Source organism: Mercurialis annua, linkage group LG4 (assembly GCF_937616625.2).
Source record: "Mercurialis annua linkage group LG4, ddMerAnnu1.2, whole genome shotgun sequence".
Classification (NCBI taxonomy): Eukaryota; Viridiplantae; Streptophyta; class Magnoliopsida; order Malpighiales; family Euphorbiaceae; genus Mercurialis; species Mercurialis annua.
The window spans coordinates 33,702,197-33,716,819 of NC_065573.1; the positions used below are offsets into that span (position 1 = coordinate 33,702,197).

Consider the following 14,623-nt stretch of genomic DNA (forward strand, 5'->3'; position numbering starts at 1 on the left):
ATAAGACGTCAGCTGACCTGTCCAAACACTCCACAACAAAATGGAGTGGCGGAAAGAAAGAATAGACATCTGGCGGAAACGTGCAGGAGCATGTTACACGCAAAGAATGTTCCACCTCGTTTTTGGGCAGAGTGTATGAAAACAGCTGCTCACGTGATCAACAGACTACCGCAAGTACCGATTGGATCTGTTTCACCCTATGTGAAGCTCAAGAATATAAAACCCACTGTAAGTCACTTTCGAGTTTTCGGATGTGTGTGTTATGTTTTTGTGCCTGATCATTTGCGGAGCAAATTTGATAAGAAGGCGTTGAAGTGCATATTTGTGGGGTATGACAACGAAAGAAAAGGGTGGAGGTGTTGTGATCCAAATACAGGAAAATGTTACACTTCGAGAAATGTAATATTTGATGAAACTTCTTCGTGGTGGTCTTTTCAAGGAGTAGTTCTTCCTGACTCCAAAGAGATAGAAGAGAGGCTACAAGAAAAGTCTCAAGAAGACATAGTGATCGAGCAGAGTATTCGAGAAGTGGAGTCAAGTGAAGAAAATAGAAGAAGTCAATCCCCGAGAAGGGCTAAGTCTCCGTGGCGCACAGGAGTATACCGACGGACACCGGAAGAAGAACGACCAAGTCAACTTGAAGACGATATTCAAGAAGACATTCCAGTGGAACGTGAAATACAACTTAGACGTAGTGAGAGACAAAGGAAGCCGAATCCTAAATATGCGAATGTGGCACTAATCGAGAATGACAATATGAAAGAGCCTGCAATATTTGAAGAGACAGTCTCAAGCGAAAAATTAAAAATGAAATACGAGAAGACTGAAGATTAAGTTGGCGACATATTTACTGAGGGGCTAAAACGTGCAACGTTTGAAGACTTTAAAACGCGACTTGGTATAGAAAGCAAAGAAAAGTTTCAAGAGAGTAGTCGTTGAGGGGGAGTCTTAAATGCCACCGACTTACTCTCTTCTCCAATTTTCTAGAATCCAAATGGCTAGATAATTAATGTATAATCAAGAAAAGACTAGAAAATAGAACACCTAGAAAATATAACCACCGACCTAACAATCTATATATATGGGCTGCCTATTTCATTTTGTACATATGAGAGAAAGTGAGAAAATCAAGTGTGAGTGGGTGACGTGTGTGAGAAAAGTGTGAGAGTAAGTACTAAAAGTGTTGTACTAAAGTTACTCTTAGTACTAATAAAATATTTGTGTTCATTTAAGTCCTCCTATATTCTTAACAAGATTAACTTTTCTTACAATATTAAATTAAATCAAACCATTAATTCAATTCGATTTGATTATTCAATTATCCTATTTGATACGGTTCCTATACATACGTAAACAAGAAAGCATGGTCTGGCTTGTAATTTAGTGGAGAGTGGTTTGCAAGCGCTTGAGAAGAGAGTAGGTGAAATATTTTTGATGAAAGATCTGATTGTGGAGGGGTCAGCTACTTATGGAAACTGTTGAGTTGTTGCTAGAGTAAAATCCAGGTGTCTCCATTTTTCCTATAACAATTTCTCCATAATATAATACTCCCCCAGTTTGTTTTTAAAAAGTTATTATCACTTTCATAATATCTCATCTTAAAAAATTAATTGAATTTTTAGCTTTTTTAATTAGAGTTTTCTTAATTTTTATAATATGTAATGAATTTGTAAAAATTTATGTGAAAAAAAAAACCCAAAAAGCATGGAAGGTAGAGAATCTAGAAAGTGAGAAAACAAATGTCCCATATCCTCAACTTTAAAATAATTCCAAAGGGTAACACAAAATGAATCATTTAAACCAAAGCTATGTATGAAGCAAAGCATAATATAGTAATAGTTTAGAATAATTAGAGAGAGACCAGAAGTTGACAAATTTCAAGTCATTCTTCTTTGTTTTCACAGAGAAAGATCCCTTCTTTGGGATTCTAAGTGCCTGATCTTTCTATCTCCATCTTCATTTATGGGCCACCTTATTTCAGTTTCTATTTTTTTTGTCTGCTGATGATTCAAGATTCTTTAGTATTAATGCAGACTTACCCACCTGAAGTTTTTTTTTTCTTCTGAGTTGTTGGGTTTTCTGCAAAATTGTTCTTTGTTGTAAATTGTAATTTCCATGGAGCTAGCTGAGTTTTGTTGATAATTTATGGAGGAGTTTTCATTTGACTTGGTGGGTGATGCTAAAAGGTTAGTTCTTTATTGTTGGTTTTATGTAAAGTTTTGTTCTTTGTTTCCTTAATGTTAGTTTTATGTAAAGTTTTGTTCTTTGTTCTTAAATTTGATGGTTAAGAATTAGTTTGTGATTTGACTTGGGTAATTGAACTTGTGAATCTATTGTTTAATGTGGAGTGATCAATGGTCTAGTGTTTTGTTGTTTTTACTGATGGGATTTGTGTTAGTGGGGTTTGATGCTCATTTGGATTAATGTAATATCTACATTTGCATAGTTGATTTGAATTAAGATTTGGTATTAGTTCATTGATATGAATTTGTGTGAAGGGATGTTAATTTAGAGCTTTTTTGAATGATTTGTAGGAATGGGTATTAAAGTACAACGTAAGATGCATTTGTCTGGAAATTATCCTAAGATGGATTTAAATAACAATGCTAGCAACAGTAGCTGCCTCTCTTTTCATGGAAACAACACATTCAGACAGTATAATGGCATGTACTCTGCAATCCCAGCAATAGAGGGATTTACAGCATATGGCTGCGAACAATTACGAGAAACCATCATGAAACATGAACTTGTATTCAGACAACAGGTATGGTGGTTTATTTGAATTCGTTCCTTTGGTCTTGAAAGTTAAATTATCCCGTCTTTGCTGTAAATTTTTAACGTTCTGTCTGTTTGCTTGTAATTTGATCATATAGCTCCAAGAACTACACCGTCTTTACAAAATACAGGCGGGCATGATGAATGAAATGAGAAGCAAACAACCACACAAACACCTAAAACCTATCGGAACATTAGGATCGAGTGTTTTCGCCTTCCCATCTGCAGATAATAACAGCAGACGGTATGTTTCTGGTCGATCTTTGGTGGATTTTGGTCATCATTTGTCATCTGCATCCGGCTGTGGTTCCACTTACAATGTATCAAGATTGTTTGACCTAGAATCTCCAGCTGATGAATACATTAACGAAGAAGAAAAAGGCCGACGGACACCTGGAGGTTCGGTGATAGGCAAAACCGCTCATAAAAGCAGTCACCAGTTTGATTTTGTGAAAAATGGCGACTTTTCTACTCATAGCGGTGCATACTCCATTTGGTGCGGAGATGCTTCAAGTTCCAATATGAATTTACGGGGGAACCTTGGTCTTGCTGATCTAAACGAACCTGTCCAGGTTGAAGAAGCATCTAGTACAGCTTCCGTTGATATTCTAGGTAATTTTAAGGATACTTCCCGGAGCCCCACTAAAGAAAAAGATGAGGGAGCTAGTTTTAATCCTGGTATATACTTCTTCAGCAAAACTCTGTAAAAGTCTCTCATTTTTTTCACGGATGCTTATTTTAGTTGATTTGTCTGCTTATTCAGGCCAAAATGCAAGCAATATAAGTTCTCAAAATGGAGGCTTTCAGTGTGAATATTTGCCTGCAACATGCGAATCATCACAGGTTGGACGCTGGAAAGCTGGTCAGCACAGAAGGGAGCAACCATCAGAAAAGACAATTTTTGGTGTAGAAATCTCTCGAACAAAGAATGATGCTTGCGTTATAGCTTCAGACTATGGCTCCAACAGATTGGTGCATGACCACGAAGTTGCATCGGATAGATCACTCATTCATAACAATTTAAAATCAGTTCCAAGTCTGAGATTTGAACCATCCTACCAAAATAGTCTTTGCCCTGTTCCTCAGATGGAGTCCAAAAAATCACAAGTTGGCCATGAATCAACGGGTTTTGGCTATATGAGCGCAATCAGCCATATTAATTCCAAACAAATTTCTGAAAATTTGAAATCCGCGGAGGATGGAAACACAGTTCTTCTAAAAGGCTGCCAGAACGGAGCATTTACTGATTCAAAAAGTGAGTTGTCTTGGCTTAGAGATTTTTCATCTGGCAATGGAAAGTGTCCCAAAGAACGGGTAAGTTTGGATTTCTTACAAAACCAGTCTCAGCAGTTTGCTGTCAAAGCTGAGAGAACGAAGGGCCCGTCGCAAAAGTGTCTATCCTCAGTGGTGACAGACTACCATGCCCATGATGCTGAAGACAGAAGAAGTGAAGTAAGTGGGTTTTCAAGCAACAAGAAGATTCTTGGGGCTGCCATTTTCGAAAGGCAAATGTCCAAAGACCCGCCTTCTGCAAGCTCCGCCGTAATTAATGGTGCTAACTTTATTAAAAATGGGTTACTTCTTGCTGATCTAAATCTTGATCCTGTGCCATCTGATTCCGGAGAGACACAATACTTAAAGACTCTGGATTCCAAACACGGATCAGTCGAGTGCAGCTTTAATTTCGGAGCTCACATTGATTTGAATGTGAGCGTAACCGAAGAAGAGTCTCAACCAACAGACTTATCTCTTGAAAGAAAAGTGAAGATTGCAGTTGAGATAGATTTGGAAGCACCCATAGTTCTTGATTCCAAAACCGAAATTACCTCTGCAAGTAAACTCACCGAAAGCAAATCTAAAGCACCAGAGGAATACCTTCATGGAGACTTTACTGAAGTGGCAGCTGAAACCCTCATTTCCATATCATCATCCGGCTGTATTCGCAGTACCCAAGATGATGAGACTCTTCCAAGTTCAAAGGCTGCAGGTAGCGATTCTCTTCAGTGGTTTGTGGAGATCATTGCCTCATATGAGTTTGGGAATGGGATCGAGAATGACGTGTCATCTTCGATTGGTAGAGACAGTATCGATTGTGAAAATTATGTACCGAAAGGTATAGACTATTTCGAGCTAATGACCTTAAATTTGAAAGAAACAAAGTTTGAAAAGTACCACTATGAGCTGGAGATTGTAGAAACCACAAAAGATGAAATCCCATTGCCGATACGGCCACGGAGAGGTCAAGCGAGGAGAGGAAGGCAGCGGAAGGACGACTTTCAAAGAGATGTACTCCCTGGTCTTATCACTCTATCCAAGAACGATGTGACTGAGGATATTCAGTTGATCGAAGGACTTGTTAGAGCAACCGGAGGGACTTGGCAATCGAGTTTGTCACAGAGGAATTCTCCGAAGGGCAAAGGAGGAAGGGGGAGAAAGCGTTCTGCGCCTTCTACCAGCTCTCCTACGGTGAATGCAATAGAAACGGCTGTGAGGCTACCTGATAAATGTGGCGAAATGAGAGTAGAGGAGAGTAGACTAACGGGATGGGGAAAGAGGACAAGGCGTCCGCCACGGCAGAGATATCCGATGAATCATCCTTGTATTTCTTTGCATTAAGTTGTGAGCAATGGATGGTTTGCTTACATCTTGAAAGATGGAGTTTGTATGCTGTTTTTCTGGCTTGGAGTGCTCTTCTTTTTATCTAAGGAAGTTGCTCTTTATTAGTTGGCCTCAAATTCTTACATGATGACACAAAGCCAACCTTAGATTATGTTTAAGGCAAAAGATTGACGGCTAAAGTAAATAGTTATGCAAAGTAAAATTATTGTGTACTTTTACATTTTGGAGGGAGAAATGGAGATTCTGATCAATTTATACATGAACAAAAATCAATTTTTATTCAAGTATAACTTAATTTGTTATTATTTAACACAACTTACATTATATTCAAATTTATTTCTAAAGCATAGGCGAATTGATAAGACATTTTTTTCGCTTAAGAGAGTACGAGTTTAAACTAAACTCATGTATGCATCTGTTTAAAATTTGAGTATAAAATTTTATTTTTGTAGAAATCTATCTAATTTGAATAAAAATTAGTCTGAATATAAGAGACTAAAAGTGTCTTTTTATAGTTGGAACTCATCCAAGACACCTTATATACCTTGGTCATGTACCAAAATATATATCCAAATTAAAAAATAGCATCCCTATTATTAAATTATTATAAGCTAAAGTTATAAATATATTTTTACATACATTAAAATTAGATATTATTTATCTAATTAAAGCATATATTTTAATTAATGATCCAAATATATATTCACCTTTTTCTATTGAAATTATAATTATATATTAATTTTAGGTCTAATGTTTTAAAAACCCCCGACCTTTTAGCCCCTTTTCAATCATACCCTGACGTTGAAAATTTGTCAATTTTACCCTATTTTGTATTTTTGTGTTTCAATTGTACCCTGAAAAATTAAATTAACGTCTTTTTCGTTTGGAAATTTGTTTAAAACATTCTCCATGTCTAGCATATATTAATTGTACGTTTTTAAAATTTATTTAAATTTAGTTAAATTAATTAAGAATTTAAGTTAGTGTTAATATGATTATGGGTTTTAGTTAGTTTTTAAAAATAAAGGACTTATTTGTACTTTTTTGAATAAAAAAGAATTTAATTTCATGTTTAAACTTTGTTAATTGAATGATTTCATCATTTAAGTTAAAAAATTAACAAAAATTAAAAAATTGGGGTACAATTGAAAACGGAAAATTTAAAAGTGGGTAAAATTGACAAATTTTCAACGTCGGGGTGGAATTGAAAAAAAAAATAAAGGTGAGGGTTTTTTGAGTGATTAAGTCTTAATTTTATAAGCATCCATCAATAGTCTAATAATGACTCAACTACCATGAACTTGCCATAACTACCATGATCTCAAACTGGCACAATTTTTTAGAACTCAAAATCAACAGGAGAATACAAATCCCTTAAACCCCATTTACATATTCCAATCCAAAGCACTCAACTTTACCCCTCATCAACCATGGCAGGCCAATCTTCTCCTCCTTATGACCTAATAATCTTGGGAGCTTCAGGTTTCACGGGCAAATATGTTATCAGAGAAGCTCTTAAGTTCCTCAATACCCCTTCTTCTCCCTTAAAATCACTAGCTTTAGCCGGTCGCAACCCAACTAAATTAACCCAATCACTAAGCTGGGCTGCTCATCCTAAACCACCTCCATCAATCCCCATCATCACTGCTGACACCACTGACCCTGCTTCAATTCGTCAGCTCTGCACCCAAACCAAGCTCATTCTCAACTGTGTTGGCCCCTTTCGTCTCCATGGTGAGCCTGTTGTTGCTGCCTGTGTTGATACTGGGTATGATTTATGAAACTATACCATTGTAAAGTTTTAAGCTTTGATTTTATTTTCATCAATAATTTATGTAATTTTAGTGGGGTCTGATCTGATTTGTGGTGTGGTTAATATGCTGTATACAGTTTATAATGGTTTTTGATGAAAATTTGTGTTAGGTGTGATTACTTGGATATATGCGGGGAGCCGGAGTTTATGGAGAGGATGGAGGCTAAGTATCATGAGAAGGCCATGGATACTGGCTCTTTAGTGGTTTCAGCTTGTGGGTTCGATTCGGTTCCTGCTGAAATTGGTTGGATGTTTAATTCTAGGCAGTGGGTGGATCAGGCTGTACCGAACCAAATTGAGGCTTATTTGAGCCTGGAGTCGGATAAAAGAATTGTTGGTAACTTTGGGACATATGAATCTGCAATTCTGGGAGTGGCTAATGTTGAAAAATTGCAGGAATTGAGACGGTCTAGGCCTAAAAGAGCAAAGCCAACGGTAAGGATTTATTGTGAATCTCGTGAGAATTAATGCAAGTAATTGCTAGGAGTTTACAGTGTTACAAGTTGGTTGCCTGTGCTTGTTATGATATACTTTTTTGTGTGAAAATGTTTATATGCATCTCATGATCTGCTGCATATCTGAAGCATATTTCCCCGTTATCTGAACTAACATTAGTTTGAGCCTTAATCCTCTTGTAACTAATGGTTTCACGATCTGGTAAGATGTATTTATTGCACTACTATTTTAGTTGTCACTTGAATCCTGTATTTATCGCTGATTTGATTTATTTAATGAGGCACAGAATGTAATGTCGGGTTGTAATGTGTTCCTGCTAATGAAGTAAAATGGTGGATGTGACACTTTGTGCACTATTGATATGAATTGTTGGCATTCTCTTTCTCTCCATACGCTAAGATAAAGACTGTTATGTTTTGTGACATGTATTTTTGGTAAAACAATATCTTTTGACTTGTTAGAATGGATGTGTTAGTCAAACCCAGAAAAAGTCTAGCAACCTCGTTACATTAACCAGTTAAAAGTCTCTTTCCTTTTTTTCCTATCATATTTTCCTTTTATAGATTTCTCTTTTAGTCCCTGTAGAGGTTTGCACCTGTGTGTTGTTTCTTCCTGCAAGGGATGTGCGAGTCACATGTATCTACAGTTTGAGGCGTATTTTAACAAAGACTTCAGGATTGATTTAGGGTCATAAATAATTTAGCATAGAAGCAATGAGTAGTGCATAATTCATAATACCAGTGAAAGTTATCGTGCCCTTTGCCCTTTTCACAATGGTTTTAGATAATGTAATGTCATTGACATTGAATGTAACACTTAAACTTTCCATATCTTAAACTTTAGTTTCCTTTTCCACTGTAGCACAAGCTTCTCATTATCAATAACAGCTAGCTTCATAAGTTTGATCCTATGTTTGCCTTGACTCCAAACATAATAACTTAATCATATGGTGCAAATGTTAGGGGATACAGATATTTCAAATGCAGTTTTCCAAAACTTTAAGATACTCAATTTATAGCTTCTCCATCAAATCTGCAACTGCATTGTGCTGTTAGCTCTGTTTTTGAAAATAGATTTGCACTTCCTTTATCTGATTTGATTTTTTTGTTGGACTGGATACTCTTATGCCTTTCTCTTTCTTGCAATTTTGGTTTGTCTTCTTAGTTAGATAGACCACAAAATCTCAACTATGATGCTAACTTTTAATGCATGTTTGCAGATTCCTGGTCCCTATCCTCCCAAAGGACCAATAATTGATCATCAAAAGGAGATTGGTCTATGGGCCGTAAAGCTACCATCCGCAGATTCTATCGTTGTTCGGAAAACTCTTTCAACTCTGGCAGAAAATCCCCATGGTCTTCCTGGGATTAATGAGAGCGCTGAACAGGTTGAAAAGAGAGAGGCATTCTGGTCAAAAATAAAGCCTGCTCATTTCGGGGTGAAGCTGGGCGCCAAATCTATATTGGGCGTCTTTCGGTTCATAACAGTTGGCATGTTCATGGGACTGTTAGGCAGAGATTCTATAGGCAGATGGCTTCTCTTAAAATTCCCATCTTTTTTTAGCCTTGGTTGGTTCAAGAAAAAGGGTCCCTCTGAGGATGAAGTTAGCAGTGCTACATTTAAGATGTGGTTCGTCGGACGAGGGTTTAGCGACAAAAATCAAGTTTCGCAGGCAAAATTGAAACCCGACATGGAGATAGTAACTAGAGTAATGGGACCTGAGATTGGCTACTTGACCACTCCTATAATCTTAGTTCAATGCGCTCTTATCCTTCTCAGCGAGCGTAACAGCCTACCGAAAGGAGGTGCTTTTCCCCCAGGTATTATATTTGGCCCTACTGATCTACAGGAACGATTGCAACATAATGGAATATCTTTTGATCTTATTTCTAAGAGAAGTCTCTCTGCATAACTTAAACTTTGCATTAGGCAATATAACAGAATTTGAACCTATTTCATATGGATTTATGTAATAATAATAGTAGATATGTTTTGCATATCCCTGTTTACTAATAGGTCACTTCAGACATTATTTCAATTTATTACAGATAAATAAACCTGCAAAAGCATTCACATTACTTCAAATCTCCGACCATTTCTCGATTAGTCTGAGCAACTCCTTTGATGAACTACCATCATTTCCCTGAGCTCTTCTGGCCTCTTCTCTGATATGCGTTGCCTGAGCTCTTAACACTTCATTCCCCATCACTTCCTTAATCTTTTCCGCAATCTCCTCCCCATTCACTACCCGCTCTCCACCCCATCCGTACCCTTCATCCCAAGCTCCTAATCCAATCCTCTCCACAATATCAGCATTAATTTTCTGATCTCCATGTTGTGGCCATGCTAAAATCGGCACGCCGTGTCGTATTGCCTCAGTCACTGAATTCCACCCGCAATGACTTATAAAACCTCCAATAGCAGGATGACTTAGTATACATTCTTGGTTTAGCCATGATTTCACTACCAACCCTTTATCCTTTAATTTTTCCTCCAATTCATTTCCTATTACTTCACTCAAACACCCTTCGTCATCATCTTTATCAATCTTTTTACCCTTCACCATCCATAGAAACTTAGTACCACTACTCACCAATCCTTCACCCAACTCTTTCAGCTGCTCTCCAGAAATAACAGTTCTACTGCCAAAGCTGACATAAAGAACCGAGCCATTTTGTTGCTCATCTAACCATGCTAAAGTTTGATTCTTTTCAATTTCAAACGGTGCAAATGGCCCAATAGCCATAACTGGTGGCCAGTTTTCTATCACTTCTCCAGAATTTAACTTGTTTAGTACTTCTTGCTCAATACTATCAAATGTATTGACTAAAATCCCACTTGATTCTGCCATTCTCTTTCCATTGTTGATGAAAGAAGTTTTAAGTAGATTATCTGTGTTTCCCAAAAGTGGTGGAGGAATCCATGATCTGGGTAATGGCTCTAGACCTGGAATCTTGATCATACCACCATCTACATCAATTGTAGCTTCTGGGCCTACCATGGAATTGAAGGATAAAAAAAGAGACAACATTTTAGCAGATGAAGTGAAGAGAATATAATTAGGAAGATGCAGAGCTTGAACAACTGGAGAAACAGAAAATGCCAAGGTCATATCTGTAATCACAGCAGAAAGAGGCGGCGACAGAGAAGAGAGAAGAGGAGAAAGAATATGAGAAGATTGCCAGATGCGCTCCATGTGAAAGTAGATAGGATCTTCTGATTTGGTGAGAATAAACTTGTCATCAAGAGGAGCAAGATGAAGCTGTTCTGAATGACTTGAGGGTAAGAAATGAGGAAATTTGTCAAGGCTTTTGATTCAGACAAGGAGACTGTTGGATTTGGGGTGATTAAGGTTATTTTGACATTGTTGTTTGCTGCAAGTAAAGCTGCAAGTCTGAGAAATGGTGTGAGATGACCCATGCCAGCACTTGGTATAAGTGCTATGTGAGCAAGTTTCTGGTTACTTGAATTTGCTGCCATGGTTGTTTGGTTTATTATGCTGAAGAAGCTTTGATCAGTTGGATTTGATCTTAATGAACTAAAATTGTAAGGTGTTATTTATAAGGTGTAATGTCTCTAAAGAACAAAGTCAAAATTGGCAGCTAACACTTAACAGTCAAAATAAATAGGGCCAATCATGTTATCTCTACCTTGGGGACCAAGAAATTCTCAATTAATGATTTCTGAAAAAGCACATGCTCAACTGTTGGAGTAATATTTATTTTGAAGTAATAAATTTTTTAAATTTAATTTATAATTTGAGGTTAAATAAATAATGGATAAAACAGAGATAAAATATAAAAAAATTAATTATATAAGTGAGACATGTTTTAAGCATTTTCACCAAAAATTATAGCTTCATCACTATAAATACATGATAGTTATGGCTGAAGAAGGAAGGTTAAACATGACACAAAACAAACTTACATCAAACAACAACAACCATTGATTTATAACTTTCAGTCAATTTTACTTCTAGTCTTTTAATTTTTCCTAATTTCCACTTTTATTCAAAATTTTAACTAATTTGGTACCAATAAAAAATTAATTAATTCTAAAACAAGATCATAAATTAATATGAGAAATCTAATGATTGATTTTTTCATTTAATAAAGCCGCGTTGTCACACATTTAATGAAAAGTTCATGAACCAGATTCACCTAAGTATTCTCCATTAATATACTACTAATAACATGTTGCTGATGATAAATTCTATAATTAAGAATTTCTCGTTGCCGATATTCCCGAAATGGAAATTGTTATTTTAGTAGACATGTTTATTTGTTATGTCTTTTATGACTAGAAACAAATAATTATATTAATTTTAAATTGTCATAATTGGATTTTTTTTTTACAATATCATAATTGGATATTAGTAAGAATAGAAAATGAAATTTAGCTCTAATTTTTTTGACTTAATGATCATATATTTTATCACATTAATAAACAGTATATATAAATAAAAAAATTTCTTGAAAAAACACAGAAAATAAAATTAAGACGACTCACCTAAACGACGTAGTTTTAAAGAGGACTGACTGACTGGTTATCCCAGCTATCATGAACGCTATCCTCGGCCCTCTTATTGTTCTTGGCGCCAAAATTCCCAATAGCAAGAAAATGAGCATCTGCTGCAAAACCCTAACCCTAACCCTAGGCCGTACATCACTTTCTTCATCCATTAACAAATTAAAATCGCCCAATTTCGTCTGTGGAAACCTATTTACTTCATTTAAAACCCATACAACAAGATCATACAGTTCGATACAATCAGCGGCGGCAATCCCACTCGAATACTATGATAATTCAAACAACAAAGACGACACCGTGGCGAAATTTCTCAACAACCGAGATGACGTGTCAAAATTGATGAAAATGGAGAGGAGGACGACGTGGCCGGAAACTGCGGAGGGGAAGGGGCAGCGGTGGTTTCCGTATATGGATATGTATAGGTGTGAAGGGGAAGTGTATTTGAATAGTGGAGAAGTTTGGGAAGCTATGGCGCCTTATATAATGGAAGAGAGAAAAGAGCGGTTTATGAATGTAGCTAAGAATAGGAGCTACTCTGTTTGTTTGGTTGTTGAAGGTTTGAATGATTTTGGCAATGTTTCGGCTACTTTTCGGTCTGCGGATGCTTTAGGGTTTCAGTCTGTTCATGTTGTTTCTTCTGATAGCTCGAAAAGGTCATAATTGGAGGTGATTTCATTTAGTGATTGTTGAGTTGTTTTCCTAGTAGTTTAGTTTTGGTTCTGCTAGAATTTTTTTAAGTAATGCCATACTGAAATTAAGAAAAGTTATGTGTTTTAATTGTAACTTACTAATTCAAGATGCTACATTCTTAAAATTGGTTTCTTGTTGAAGGATTTTTAGAAGCTTTTTGGTAGTTTATATTTGCTTGATGATTTGGATGTCATGGTGTGAAGTGTGAGTACATAGAATTTGTCATATCTAATGTTTAATGGCTGTAATGGATGTTTTGTTCGGTAAATTATTATCCAAGTTTATGGATTTTTTTTTATCTTTACACTATGATGGACTGTTATTAATTAAAGGCTTCATCGCTGTCCAGCTTGATAACTTTCTCTTTTAGTTGTTCATCTACTATGTCTTGTTGCAGGTACAGAGACAACCGCCATGTTAGCATGGGTGCAGAGAAATGGCTGGACATTGAACTTTGGGACTCTACTCAAGAGTGCTTTGAAGTTTTAAAGTCTCGTGGATATCGGATTGCTACAACACATGTTGGAATAGATGCAGTAATTATCTCTTTTTTTCCTGAGAATGTTATTAGTAGTAAAGTGATTTTCAGTGGGAATGCAAGTGTGAAGAAAGTTGGCAATAGCAACCAATCTTAATTTCATTTTGTTTCTGTGGTTATTGACATAGAAATGCTCTGTTATAATACATGGCTGAATCTTCCTTTGTGCTTTGCATCTAGGTATCCGTTTATGACATGGATTGGTCATGCCCAACTGCCATAGTTGTCGGAAATGAAAATCGGTAACCATATGTGACCCCAAATCACGTGTTTACATTTCATTGACGATGATGTTATGTTTATGATGTGAATGTAGGAGTTTCTTAATTACAAACTGAAAGGGCAGGAAGAGAGGACTGTCCATTTTATTCTTATGAGTTTACGTACTTTATCTATTTCCATTTTCACGATACTAAGGTCTCCATGGCTGTGATTGCAGGGGGATTAGCAATGAAGCCTTGGAATTGTCGGACTTGCACTGCAGTATTCCTATGAAAGGCATGGTAGACTCTTTCAATGTTTCAGTTGCAGCGGGCATCCTAATGCACCAAGCTGTTTGTGACCGAACTTCCCGTCTGGTAATGATGGATTCTCTATGTTCTGTTGTAGAAAATAGAACCGACCTTCATTTCTCAATCAGCTGGCCGATTTAATACTAATATATATATCCATCATGCATTACTATATTCAGGGCGCTCATGGAGATTTAACATCAGAAGAAAGCCAGATCTTACTAGCGGAGTTCTCACTACGTCATAGCAAGAGTGCAATGAGCATTGTTCATGAGTATGCAAAGCGGAAAACAGCTTCACCACTGTCAAAGCTTTGATTGTGATGCAATCATACGATATTCAATATTTGATTTTCTCTAGTCTATTCTTATTCAACATTTATAAGGTGCAACTTCAGATTCTCCTATGAGCTGATCTGAATTGATGCCAAGGAAATTGAGAACGTGATCTAACAAAATGCCTCACTTGGTGGATACCGGAAAGGCAGGACTGCAGACGAGAAGCATTTTTTATGGGTTGATAATGTTGATTATAAGAGAAGAGAGCCTTCATATTACAATTTGCTGTTATATTTGATTACCTACTGTTAGAAACTATGAGAAATAAGATAATCTATGCCTTCACATTTTTAGGCTCAATGGGATTTCAATCATAACTGGTCGATTACGGTTCAGTGCCTGGTTCTACAGC

The 14,623-nt window shown here is 36.6% G+C and overlaps 4 protein-coding genes across 5 annotated transcripts; 3 read left to right on the forward strand and 1 right to left on the reverse strand.

The window, feature by feature from the left end:
* The first annotated feature begins 1,643 nt into the window (after positions 1-1,643).
* On the forward strand, positions 1,644-5,699 carry LOC126677675 (uncharacterized). 2 transcript variants are annotated; one of them, XM_050372422.2, is made up of 4 exons: positions 1,644-2,186; positions 2,535-2,764; positions 2,874-3,387; positions 3,539-5,699. In XM_050372422.2, exons 1-4 carry the CDS (start codon positions 2,177-2,179, stop codon positions 5,389-5,391), a joined length of 2,607 nt encoding a protein of 868 aa, XP_050228379.1. In that variant the 5' UTR covers positions 1,644-2,176; the 3' UTR covers positions 5,392-5,699. The 2 variants fall into 2 exon arrangements, with proteins under 2 accessions (XP_050228379.1, XP_050228378.1); XM_050372421.2 differs by having other exon boundaries at positions 1,647-2,186; positions 2,874-3,453.
* Positions 5,700-6,678: 979 nt separating this feature from the next.
* On the forward strand, positions 6,679-9,660 carry LOC126676986 (probable mitochondrial saccharopine dehydrogenase-like oxidoreductase At5g39410). Its single transcript, XM_050371385.1, has 3 exons — positions 6,679-7,162; positions 7,318-7,642; positions 8,883-9,660. The coding sequence occupies exons 1-3, from the start codon at positions 6,825-6,827 to the stop codon at positions 9,573-9,575; spliced, it is 1,356 nt and encodes a 451-aa protein (XP_050227342.1). The 5' UTR covers positions 6,679-6,824; the 3' UTR covers positions 9,576-9,660.
* Positions 9,599-11,287, reverse strand: LOC126676985 (UDP-glycosyltransferase 708G1-like). The gene is given in 2 exon segments (XM_050371384.2): positions 9,599-10,930; positions 10,933-11,287. Coding segments are annotated over 2 exon segments (1,398 nt in total). The 5' UTR covers positions 11,144-11,287; the 3' UTR covers positions 9,599-9,743.
* A 917-nt stretch (positions 11,288-12,204) lies between these two features.
* Positions 12,205-14,606, forward strand: LOC126676860 (uncharacterized). The gene is made up of 5 exons (XM_050371176.2): positions 12,205-12,846; positions 13,281-13,419; positions 13,602-13,663; positions 13,861-13,999; positions 14,113-14,606. Exons 1-5 carry the CDS (start codon positions 12,224-12,226, stop codon positions 14,248-14,250), a joined length of 1,101 nt encoding a protein of 366 aa, XP_050227133.1. The 5' UTR covers positions 12,205-12,223; the 3' UTR covers positions 14,251-14,606.
* Positions 14,607-14,623: the final 17 nt, after the last annotated feature.